Genomic DNA, 12,701 nt, shown 5'->3' with positions numbered 1-12,701 from the left:
GCACTCACTAAACCCAGTGACCTCACCTGTGGATTGCAGCACCAGGCTGTCTCTCTGCCACAGCCACTGCCTTGGCTTTCACCTGGCCCAAAAAAGCTTATCTGGATGTGCCACATCTGCCACAGCATGTCTGCTGGTGCCATCCTCACGTGAGATACGTGGAGATTGAAAGCAACGATTGAGGAGCTGATAAGAGTCAGTAGGAGAGTCTTGCATGAATGAGCTTCTTGGCAATTATATCATATACTCATATATCATGTACGAAATACACAATGATGTAATCGGAATAATTTGCAAAATGCTTCATGCTGTAATGCCAGCTCAGTCCTTGGTAAAGTGCAAAGTTTATTTTAAATAATTACAATTTTAAAAAAATAAATAAAATAAAAACATTAAAATAATTAAAATAATTATATAATAATTAATAACAAAAATATCATAATATGACTACAAGAAACATGAACATGAAAGAAAAACTAAATGTGACAGTCCTATGATCCTTCAGAAATCATTCTAACAGTTAACATTCTGAGTCTTTGATGAATAGAAGGTTCAGTGAACAGCATTTATTTGCATTTTTTTTTTTTTTTTTACTAAGGCATTTATTAAATGTCATTTTTTTGTAACATTATTCCAAAAAAAAAATTATTATAATTAATAAATATTAAATTGTTTGATCAATTTAATGCATCCTTGATGAATTAAAGTATTAATATCTTTATTAGTATCTTACCACAATGGTATTTTTGTTTGCACAAAAACTGTTTTCAACAGTTAATAATAATAATAATAATAAATATTTTTTGAGCAGCAAATCAGCATATTAGAATCATTTCTGAAGGATCATGTGACAGGTCATGTCTGTTTAGGTTTTGTTATCAGTTCAAGTTTTCATGTCTTTTATTTTGTATATTATCATAGTAATCTAGTGACTCCCTTCCCCTCATGTGATCCAGTCATGTGATCTCTGTTTCCCGCCTGTTAATGGCTGTGTCCGAAATCGCATACTCTCTTGGGTAGGTACTTATTTTGAGTAAGTATATAGTATGAATGTGTGTAGTATGAATGTAATTCGGAATGTTGTCATTGTCATGTGACCTACCAGCGTCAGTAGCGTCGCTTCACTGCCATTCACAAATCCTCTCCCAAGGCCTCATGGAATATTTTGGCCCTGTCCAAAATGGCACACTTCAGTCGTGTGCACATGTCGTCAAGTCCACGAGACCGTAGGGTGTACCATTTGTCAATTTTAGGTCTCAGAAGGGTGATTGCGAGCACCCCTTTGCGGTCGATATGCGCCCTAGATGCGCACTTTTGCCAATCTTCCCGACAGTGAAAGCGGCATTACGTCACAAAAGTGCGGACTTGAAGACTGCGACTGTTTAGCAGGGGTGTGATTCTTCGGGGTTGCGGCGGTTGCGATGGGTCGAGTATTGGTAAACATAATGACCGCTCACCGCTGTCAACGTTTTTTGTGCCTCTGATTCATGTCGTCATGTCACACTCCGCAAGTAGTCCAATCATTTGTGCGATTGAAGTTCAAAGTGTACGCGCACCGTTATGAATGCGCACACACCCAACCGCGCCCAACCATCTACTCACGTGAACAGCTTCAGTTGACTGACGAAGACAGTGAACACGGATGATTCAGGTAAGCAAATCCAATATATCAGGGGTCATCAACTATATTTGTCCAAGGGCCAGAATTTTTCACTGCAGACTCTGTAAGGGCCAGATACTCGTAATATAAAATAAAATTCGAATTGTATCCTAATACTGTATGTTATTATTTGATATACTAATTCTAATTCCAAATTTATGTTATTTTTTACATATTACCTGTACTGCAGCAAGCCACCAGGGGGCGATAGCGATATTTTAGGCTTCATATTTGTGAGGCTTTCAAGCTGTCCATCACTGTCACGCAATTGTGCGCAAATCCCAGGCAAGGAAAATTTTGACATTTGTGAAAAAATGAGCACGTGAAACAATAAAAGATGTTCAATGAGAGAACGCGTTTATCGTCATTCTTGACTGAAGGCAGGCTATGGCACAAGCTACTTTTCAGAAGGCTTTTTGTTTCGTTAGATTAAAAATAAAAAACGGTTCTCATTCCCCCTTGAATAAGGCCGGCGACTATGGCGGCATTTTTAATGCCATTAATGACCGAGCGCACATTGATGCTTGCGCGCGCATTAAATCACTTCCGCGAGAGGATAACAGATCTGCACGCGAGGAAACGGGAGCCCGCAAGCTCATTTTAAACCCGCGCGCGCGCATGACATCTCCTCTGCGCGCAGATCAAGCCCTCGCGTGCTCGGACAAGATTCGCAGCACGCGCGTCATCATTCCCCACACTCGCGCTCAATCTTCTATTTCGCTCGCGCGAACACTTTTGATTTTTGTCAGTCGTGGGGCGGGACTTTACTTATTTCAGTGTAACCTCAAATGTCATTGGTCAATTCAGTTTTTCCAGAAGTCTGTTTTGATTGGACGCCTGTTGTAAAATGATTAGACATGGCTTGGACCAGATGAAAAAATACTACAGTAATTTATAGTAATACTATAGTGTTTTTGAACCATAGTATAGTATAGTACTTTTATTTGCTGTGGTAATTCTATAGTTGTTGAGGGTAATATAAACAAATTACCCAAATACTATAGTTTTCTACAACTATAGGGTATATTACTACAATATACACTAGAGTTTACTGTAGTAAAAACTAAAGTAGCCTATACAGTATTTATAACAGTTTATCAGTTCATCATAGTTAATACACTGTATGCTGAAGCATTCATTAACAAAGTGTTGTAAATAGTATAATGTATACAGTATACTACACTTTACTATAGTATGGTCCAAAACACTATAGTATTTACTATTATTATGCAAGTGAGTTAAACTTTATTTATTGACTGATTGATTGCATTATTATTATTATATGTCCTTATTAGATAGATACTATATTAACTTGATTTATTATTTTTATGGAGCTGTAGCTGCTGGGGAAAAATGAGAACACATAGTAGTTCACCGCTACATTATCATTATACTTCCACTAAACAGTATCTGTTTACCCATGATAGTATACAAAAAAAAAAAAAAACGAAATATGTCTTAGATATAAAGATTTCTAAATTGGGTTTCGGGGGTATGATCATTCATACTGTGTACTGTATCTTAACTTTAACTGCAACCTTTCAACAGAGTGAAATGCTGAAACCATTTTATACTGTATTTAAATGAAAATATATTAACCTGATAATATATTAAACTGACAAAGAATGATAACAAAAAGCTTACACAACAACTCTTGCTGATATGAACAAGTGATGTATCTTTCATCCAAAGCCACATGAAGCAATTCTGGATTTAGAATCATAGTTACAACTATTTAATTGACACTTTTGACATTTCTGTAGTTCTCAGAACTGATATAATTTTGGCTGGGTAAACAGATACTGTTTAGTGGAAGTATAGTGGTAATGTAGCGGTGAACTACAGCAAATATAATATGTGTTCTCTTATTTCCCCAGCAGCTACAGCTCCATAAAAATAATAATAAATCAAGTTAATGTATATGGTAGGCCATATTATAATAATAATGCAATCAATCAGTTAATAAATAAAGTTTAACTCACTTGCACGCCATTGATGAAGCATTTAATCGTTTTACAACAGACGTCCAATCAAAACAGCTTCTGGAAAAACTGATGCCAATGCATTTGAGCTTACACTGAAATAAGTAAAGTCCCGCCCCACGACTGACAAAAATCAAAAGTGTTCGCGCGAGCGAAATAGAAGATTGAGCGCGAGCGTGGGGAATGATGACGCGCGTGCTGCGAGTCTTGTCCGAGCACGCGAGGGCTTGATCTGCGCGCAGAGGAGATGTCATGCGCGCGCGCGGGTTTAAAATGAGCTCGCGGGCTCCGTTTCCTCGCGTGCAGATCTGTTATCCTCTCGCGGAAGTGATTTACTGCGCGCGCAAGCATCAATTGTGCGCTCGGTCATTAATGGCATTAAAATGCCGCCATAGGCGACACACTGGCTGCGTGAGCGACTCAGCTGCGTGGCGTGTCCGTTTTTATTTCGGCTCCCATATTTAACAGGTTGGAGTTTGCACACTGAGACACGCGTCTCAGGCGCGCTCGAGCCACGCAGAAAACGCGTGCATGCTAGAAATAGAACCGACGCGTGTTCCAGCAACGGGAGTGTTTCTCTGGCTAGAGCGCAGAACAGCGGAGTTTGTGCATGTCTGAGCTTGTGTTTTGTTGCTTTGACATTGTGGAAAATAGCAATAATAGACAAAATGTATTAGCATTTTTACCCGTTATTATCAATCTAAATTAATCTCGTTTTAATTTAACTTAATTTCGTTTTTCTTTGTTTAAATTTCTGTGTCAATTTGTTAGTCAGAAAATTATTAGACTACCTTAAAAGTATTGCTTAATTTAACAGACCTGTGTGTGTGCGTTTTATATCACTAGTGCAGTGTCCATTCTCGGAGCATAAGCCCTGCCCGCGTGAGGTGCGCCGCTTCCCGCTCGCGCTGCTCTAACTGTAGTTTACTAAAAGTTTATTAATTCTGAATGTGTCGCGTCTCGCGTGTCCATCTATATTGCACCAAATGCGACACTGCACTCCCCTGTGAAGTCGATTGGATGAACGGTTCTCGAAATAATAAAAATGCAAACGGATATACAGACACAGATTCCTGCCTTTATTAGAGAGAAAAATATGTTCAGCCCCTCTCTCCGAAGCTTCGAATAGTCGATGTTCATCAAAAAATGGTATTCGGACCAGCCCTAAACTTTTTCCTCTTACAAGGCTATTCCTGAATTCAGTATTATTCTGGGGGCCGGATGTAAATCTCTGGCGGGCCGGATTTGGCCCGCGGGCCGCCAGTTGACGTTGCATGCAATATATTGTCTTTCATTTTTATATGCAGTAAAATTTAACCAATCTATTGATCATTTTTGTCATGATTCCATAACATTAATGCTAAACGATTCTGGGCTAATTTAGCAAAGTAACGGCATGTTGGTTATTACTTACTTCTAGCTAGAAAGCTTAGCAGCTTCTACAAGGCTCGAAATTGCCAACATTTTTGTCGCATATGCTCCTAAAAATTTAATCTGTGCGACCTAAAAATATATTTGGGAGTGCGGAGCATATGAGCAAAGACTATAGAATAACACAAGACGTGTCACTCGTATTGTTTTGAATGGGAGAAAGTGTAACGCGCAATATGGCGGAATAAGTCCCGCCTTCTAAATAAGAGCCAGTCGCCGACTGGTAAAGTCTTCGCGTCACTTCAGCGGCCGTTAGAATCACCGGTTTCTATAGAAACAGTCAGACGCGCGCCTCCGTAGAGACGCGCATTTAGGTCTGCGCATGCGCATTAGCTTGATCCAGCCTAAAAAATAGGTTTTTTTTGTCATGATTCGAGCGTTTAGAAACTAAATTTATGAGCTGGTTGATGTTAGATTTCATTGTTGATTTCAAATATGAAATTTAATCGTAAGGTTGGCGAACAGTTTTGAAGAATTTGATGTTTCCCCATTCAAAGTGATTGCATGATGCCCAGGATGCCCGAGAGGCGTTTCAAAGATGGCCGCCGAGTGAAATGACTTGTCTTAAAGGGACTTATATATCTTATATGACTTATATATATATAGCATATCTGTCCACTAATGACACGTTCGATTTGCGAACTAATGACTCCTTTGAACCGATTCACTTTAATGAATGCTTAAAACTGATCTGGGTCGAGTTTCCCAATAATGATGTATCTTAGCTCCGAAGAGCGCTCTCTACGTGCAAGGTTACAAACGCTCGCCGCAATTCCACACGCTTTTCCCAAAAAATTTACTTGACATAAACGTGTTCTACGTGCTACTTAAGAGTCGCTGTCCATTCGCGAAATTCGTGCTGAAATATAACCTATGGAATCGTATTCTGAACGTTCAACCTAATAATTGTCATCTGTTGTGGATTAGCAATCATAGAAGTCTATAATAAAGCACATACCTAGAGGCGGAGGCACTGACAAAATGGCTGAACAAAAACACAAGAAAAGATACCTTTCAAAAATATAGAGGGAAATAAAGATGTTATTTTTGATAGACGTAAAGGACACCATAGAAATAAGGAAAAACAAAACATCTGGGAGGACAAGAAATGCCCAATAAATGGCTAGTTTTCGTGCACGTCAGCAGCAAGTCATTGACAGATTTTTTGGAATTCATCCCTATTTTGCCCAGTCTTTGAAGCATATTTCTCATATTACTCCTTTTATGATTTTTTTTGTTCAATCATTTAATTTAGATGTGTATTTCTATTTTTCTTCCCTTTTTAATTATTTAATTTATAAATTCATTTAAACAGTAGTCTAATTCAATGTGCACTGTTTTGCACTGTTTGCAATGTTTTCATTAAATGTATAAAAATTATGTCACTGTGTGTGTGTAATGGTAAGTGCACCATATAGTTTCCTGCTTTTTTGTCCTTTGCCAATCACACCTATGGTTTAGGGTGCCATTTGGGACAGGGCCTAAAGTGTCCATTGTATGCACACTTCAGAATCTCGCCGGAAGTAGTAGGTCATCCGGGTACTTTTGGCCTACTCTATTATGAGTGGCCTATTTGGACATACTTCTTTTGTCACATACTGTTTTTCGTAGGGAAGTATGCGATTTCGGATGCAAATAGCCCTCATGTTTCCGTTGTCTGGTCTAGCTCTGTCGATGTAACCTGTTGTTGGTGAGTTTCTGTTCATGTTCAAGTCTGTTCAAGTTATGTTATTATTATATTCTGTTTACTTTGTCACCATTATCTATACTGTCCAGTGGTGCTCACATGTTGTGTTTATCAATGTACACACCTGGATGGGTTTTACTACTACTACTACTACTACTAATACTACGAATAATAATAAAAACTAAAAAATAATGATAATAAAATAATTTTAAAAAATCATAATACAAATATTTTAGCATGATTTATGCATGAAACACCGGAATATACAGTATTTCAGACTGGCTCGCTACACTGTCCAGTGGTGCTCACGTGCTGTGTATCAGTGTACACATCTGGATGGGTTTAGTCAAGGAATCCTATAAAGAACCTAATGGGCTCTCCTAACATTTTGAGAGACTGATTAAGAGAGCTTTTAGATGTTCTTCACATCAATGAGTTCCATCTGTGATTTATGTAAGTTTTCTTTAAATGAGCATTTTTCTTTATGTCCCCTCTTTGGGAATTGTTTGGGCACGTGCAAACTCGTGCATGTCTTCTGAACAGGTTGATGTGTTGAGGTGGTACCTGCAAGTAGCTTAAATCCCTCAAAAAGGTTGCATGAAGACTTTGAGTTTGTGTGTATATCACACAAGGTTTCCTTTTATGTCTTGTAAGTAATTCCAGTCATCTAATGCAAAACATGCATAAGTACAGTGCATAATATGTTTTGTGTGTGATGCATAAAACGGTCCTAATAAATAATGTTCCAAAGAAATAATCTTGGATGCCCTTCTGAGCATCCATTGCTTTCAAGCTGACACTGAAGGTTTTATTAGATCAGGCAGATGAATAAAAGAACAATGCCCTCTAATGGCATAGGCTCTATAGACAAATGCAGACAATGATAGGATAACATCAGCTCAGATGTTTAGTGTGGTGCAAATCATCTGAGAAGCAGGGTTTGTGTTTTGTGTTCTGGACTCGAAACATGCATTACATTTGCAATGCATTAAGCTTCCTGGTGCTGTAAAGTTGACACCTGCCAGTTCAAACATCTCCATATGCAGGTGAGGACAGCACAGCAGGTACACGGGGACAGATGTAAATTTATACCTTATGCTCTCTGTTTCTACTAGCTCTCTCTATATATAGAAGGGGGTTATCTATCTATAAATAAAAAGAATGAATATTAATAGCAGGAATACTGTTTAATATTACTTAGACTTTGATGTGTCTCCAAACATTTCATCTTTTATGGTGGTGCCTGTCCTCAAATTGACCACATGGCGTCACTAATACGCTCGGTGTCCTGCATAATATGCTGTGTGATATGCATATGAAGTGTGATTGAGTGCCATTTAAAAAAGATAAATATAAACACTTGTATAAAAATTATTAAAATACAAAATATTAAAAATATAATAATAATATCTACAACAAAAATATAAGTATTACTAAATATAAAATGAAACAAACTTTGATGTTGGCTTGAGAAAGCCTAGTCTGAAAGTTTAAAATAGTTTAAATAGGCCTATAATAATAATAATAATAAAAGTTGTAACCGAAGAACAGACTTTTCTCAAGCCAACATAATGTACCGACAACATTATCATGTATATTTACCATTTTGTTTTCATATAGCCTAAACAATATTAACATAAAATAAAAAATAAAACAAATTAATAAAATTAATTAATTAATAATAAACAATAAAATAAATACACTTACTAAAAATAAAATCTAGAAACTATATATATATATATAATAAAAAATACATTTACTTAAAAATAAAATCTAAAAACTATATATATATATATATATATATACACACACACACACACTCACAAAACAAATAAATATATTAAATGTAATAATTTATTGTAATTATAATGATGCGCAGACATTATTATGTATACTTATCTATATTATATTTTATGCTAATATATTTATATATAATAAATTAAATACATTTACTTAAAAATAAAATCTAAAAACTAATATATATATATATATATATATATGTGTGTGTACACTACCGCTCAAAAGTTTGGGATCGGTAAGATTTTTAATGTTTTTAAAAGAAGTTTTTTGTCTGCTCACCAAGGCTTAATTTATTTAATTAAAAATAAAGTAATATTGTGAAAAATTATTACAATTTAAAATAACTTTTCTAATTGAATATATTTTACAAAGTAATTTATTCTCGTGTTGGCAAAGCTGAATTTTCAGCATCATTACTCCAGTCTTCAGTGTCACATGATCCTTCAGAAATTATTCTGTATGTATATATATATATATATATATATATATATATATATATATATATATATATATATATATATATACTGTATACACACACACACACACACACACACACACACAAAACCAATAAATATATTAAATTTAATAATTATTGTAATTATGATGCGCAGACATTATTATGCATACTTATAATATATATATTATTATATAATATTACATATTAGAAGCTAGCTATAACAGAAAGACTCTGGTCAGTTCAGACCTGCGGCACTCCTGGCTCTTCACTTCACGTGCTTTATGCGCATGCGTGCTGAAAGTGCGCGTGACATGTTCTTCAGAATGCTACAACTGTGGAGTTGAGAAGAAAATAAACAGTTTAATCGAAATCATGCATGTTCCACAGAGCGTGTTGAACCAATAAAGTAAGTCACGTCGTTTGGTTTACGAGGCTAAAAAAGAACTGAGTAATGCTTAAAGAGATAAATTGCTTGTAACTGTATTTATTTCCGCTAGCATTCTTGCTAAATGAGCTGACTGTACACGGTACATTATTTTAAGATGGGTTCGGACATTGTTTTAAATAAGAAAATGTAAATAAAATAACTGTTTAGATGATGCATTATTTAGATGTCTGTTAAAGGCCTGAATAATACTACTCTGCACGATAACTAATGGAATGAGAGAAAGAGAAAGGTAACAGCAGCCTGTAAACCGCTGGAGATCAGGAACATGATGTACTCCTAAACCAAACAGCAAGCACGATTACAAATTCCATCTACGATTTGATCTTGCAGGCTGTACAATTAATTTCACCAGTGTTTAACTGTAATTAGTAGTTACAGAGCAATGCTTGTTTGTTTCTGAAATCCGAGGCCATGTTCTGTAATTAAGCAACGAAAGACATTCTCTCGTGCTTTTGTGTGCAGTAATGCTGTAGAAACACTCGTCCACTATGCTGAGTCGCCTTCAGGAGCTCAAGAAGGAAGAGGAGACTCTTCTGAAAATAAAAGTCATGCTGCAAGATCAGCTCAACAGACTTAAGGTAAGAACAAACATATTTAGATATTTCATTGTGATCTTTGAGCATAAATCTGATTGTCTTTGTTTATGTTCATCAGTTTGAGGAAGGGACCCTGAAGTCAATGATCAATGCTCAGTCTGAAGAAAGCCCAAATGAAGCCCCTGTCCCTGAGGTAAATAAACAAAAGGACAACACCACATATTCAGACATAAAAAAACAAACGTATTGTTCTTCAACTATTCTAAACACTGGGGATTTACTTTAAAGGATCTGTACACTCAAAAATAAGAATATAAATTATATACAAAATATTTTGCTCCCTCAAAGTATTTTCTTTCTTTAGTGAAACTCTAGTCACACTATGTCCAAGTTTATACAACGAAAGTGAATATTGATTTATACTGCAAAGCTCCATAATGGTCAAAAAAGCATCATAAGAGTTGCTCACACACTCTTAAAGGGGTCCTTGATTGTAATTTCACTTTTTAAACTGCTAGAGCATAAACAACATCTGCAAAGTTACGATGCTCAAAGTTCAATGCAAAGGGAGATATTTTCACACCTACTACAGGACTACAACAACCAGCTGGTAGGGACTACAACAAGCTTATTCCCGGGTTAGTGACATCACTAACCTGAAATTTACATAAAACCCTGCCCCCAAGAATACGCTACAAAGAGGGTGAGGCCATGTTGGGCTGCTGTTGTTACATGCCATCATTTTACGCCAGACTGCTTCACAAACGAGGGTCAATTCAACGCTGGATTTGCACAAAAGATTAACATGCTAGTCGATGAGTTGATTCAACTCCACAGCAACTACGTAAATTTATCCACTTACCATTCAGAAACGTCCAGTTGCATTCTAAAAGTTGTAACTTCTTCCTGAGTCTCTCCATCATGGTCCGACTCCGGTTTGAACAATGTAAGGCTGAACACCTTTACTGACAATCGTCATTTTGTCTGCGTGAGATTCTCCAGCTTTGTTGTTGTTTAGCAACCTAAGCATTGAACTGTTAAAGCTCCGCCCTCTTTTGGAAAGCGGATCAGGAGTAGCAGCTCGTTTGCATTTAAAGGGACACACACAAAAACATCTCGGGTTACTTGTGTAACCCTGGTTCCCTGAATAAGGGAACAAGACGCTACGTCATATGACGTTATGGGAACCCATAACATCATATGACATAGCGTCGACAGTTCTCATGAAAGGGAGCTGTGTTTTTGCTCACACCCAAATAGGGGCAAATTTGACATGCTACAATAAATGATCTGTGGGGTATTTTGAGCTGAAACTTCACAGACACATTCTGGAGACACCAGAGACTTATATTACATCTTGTAAAAGAGGCATTATAGGTTGACTTAAAATATGAGGATCTTTATGTCTTTCCGATCTTTTTATTTATTTATTTATTTTAAAGGAGGTTTTAATTACTTTTATTTTTGTTATGCACAGGTGGAAGTCAACCTGGATGATGAGACAGAGATCAACCAGACCAAACTTGTATTGGGTGCTCAAACAGACTATGACATGGAAGAAGAAGACGAGGAGGAAGAGGACGAGGAAGATGACGACGATGCAGATGGTGACCTTGACATGGTGCTAGAAGATGAGGATGAAGACGACGACTACTGACTGTGCCTGCAAAGAGAGCGTTATCATTTACTCCTGTGTTTAGGTGTGTAATCTGCACATTTGGCATGCTGAAAGAGACTGTCTCTCTGTCTTAGATTGGTGTTGCTTTAGATAAACCGTTGGTTCACCATCTATTAAATCCTCCAGAAGTATGTGTAGCACAAATACAACTCCTCCTATAACTGTGCTGTTGGCCAAGCCTGCACTTTATGTATTTTTTAAATACATATAAATTAAAGATTGCACCAATCCTATTTCATGGCGTTTACCAAGTGATGCTGTACTGTATAGGCTTTATTTAATATTGTATTGTATTGATTTCAGATTGAATGCATTATGATTATGAAGCTGATGATAAGTATTAAGTATGTACATGTTCATGTTCATGTTGTGAACTCGCAGAGGTATTTTTTCTATTTAGACTGAGTGTGTGGAATAGGTTGTGTATGCATGGGCATGACAATTGTTCTAGCTGAGCCAGTATTATAACTTTTTTGTACTTCATTGTTAATGTACAGAGAGTTTCTATGTTTTCTTAGAGAAAAACATCTTTGAAGGTGCTCAGCGTAATAGACTTCAACTTGGAGTGATGCAAGTTGTTTGGTTAGGTGTTTTGGTGTTGCCTTGATGTAAATGTATGATGTGTGAATGACATTTTTACATTAACCCCTAGGTACATGCTAATAAAGGCGAGTATGATGATCAGACAGCTGCATTTCCTCTTTTGCCCAGTATTATTGATAGAATAATTTAGTTTCTGTGACAACAGACTTCTGCCCCCTCCCAACCATGGCATGAACCTGCAATGCAGTAAAAACACTATCAGCACTTTCTAAACAGCTGCTAACAATGCACTACAGTGGGGGCAGCTCTGGAGAAAAATGATGCCACAAAAATATATATCCTCCTGGGACCTAGAAATAGACTTTTGTCCACTTTAGTGAATTTCTCTGACACCATAGGTGTCACAGTTTCCTGGATGCCTTTTAGAGATACCAAATATTTGGAGGCTTCACTATGACAACAACAACTCTTGGTCTTTA

At 36.8% G+C, this 12,701-nt stretch overlaps 1 protein-coding gene across 3 annotated transcripts; it reads left to right on the top strand.

The window, feature by feature from the left end:
- The first annotated feature begins 877 nt into the window (after positions 1 to 877).
- snapc5 (small nuclear RNA activating complex, polypeptide 5) lies at positions 878 to 12,365 on the top strand. 3 transcript variants are annotated; one of them, XM_048169173.1, is made up of 4 exons: positions 878 to 1,016; positions 9,928 to 10,043; positions 10,120 to 10,194; positions 11,479 to 12,365. In XM_048169173.1, exons 2-4 carry the CDS (start codon positions 9,954 to 9,956, stop codon positions 11,656 to 11,658), a joined length of 345 nt encoding a protein of 114 aa, XP_048025130.1. In that variant the 5' UTR covers positions 878 to 1,016; positions 9,928 to 9,953; the 3' UTR covers positions 11,659 to 12,365. The 3 variants fall into 3 exon arrangements, with proteins under 3 accessions (XP_048025130.1, XP_048025131.1, XP_048025129.1); XM_048169174.1 differs by lacking the exon at positions 878 to 1,016 and adding an exon at positions 1,525 to 1,651; XM_048169172.1 differs by lacking the exon at positions 878 to 1,016 and adding an exon at positions 9,269 to 9,423.
- Positions 12,366 to 12,701: the final 336 nt, after the last annotated feature.

This window comes from Megalobrama amblycephala, linkage group LG19, assembly GCF_018812025.1.
Source record: "Megalobrama amblycephala isolate DHTTF-2021 linkage group LG19, ASM1881202v1, whole genome shotgun sequence".
Lineage (NCBI taxonomy): Eukaryota > Metazoa > Chordata > Actinopteri > Cypriniformes > Xenocyprididae > Megalobrama > Megalobrama amblycephala.
Note: the sequence above shows the minus strand (reverse complement) of the source record. Positions and strands in the feature narration are given on the sequence as shown.

Coding starts and splice junctions, on each gene's coding strand:
- snapc5 (XM_048169173.1), top strand. CDS start 9,954: ATGCTGAGTCGCCTTCAGGAGCTCAAGAAGGAAGAGGAGACTCTTCTG. Junction 10,044..10,119: donor ATCAGCTCAACAGACTTAAG/GTAAGAACAAAC, acceptor TATGTTCATCAG/TTTGAGGAAGGGACCCTGAA. Junction 10,195..11,478: donor ATGAAGCCCCTGTCCCTGAG/GTAAATAAACAA, acceptor TGTTATGCACAG/GTGGAAGTCAACCTGGATGA.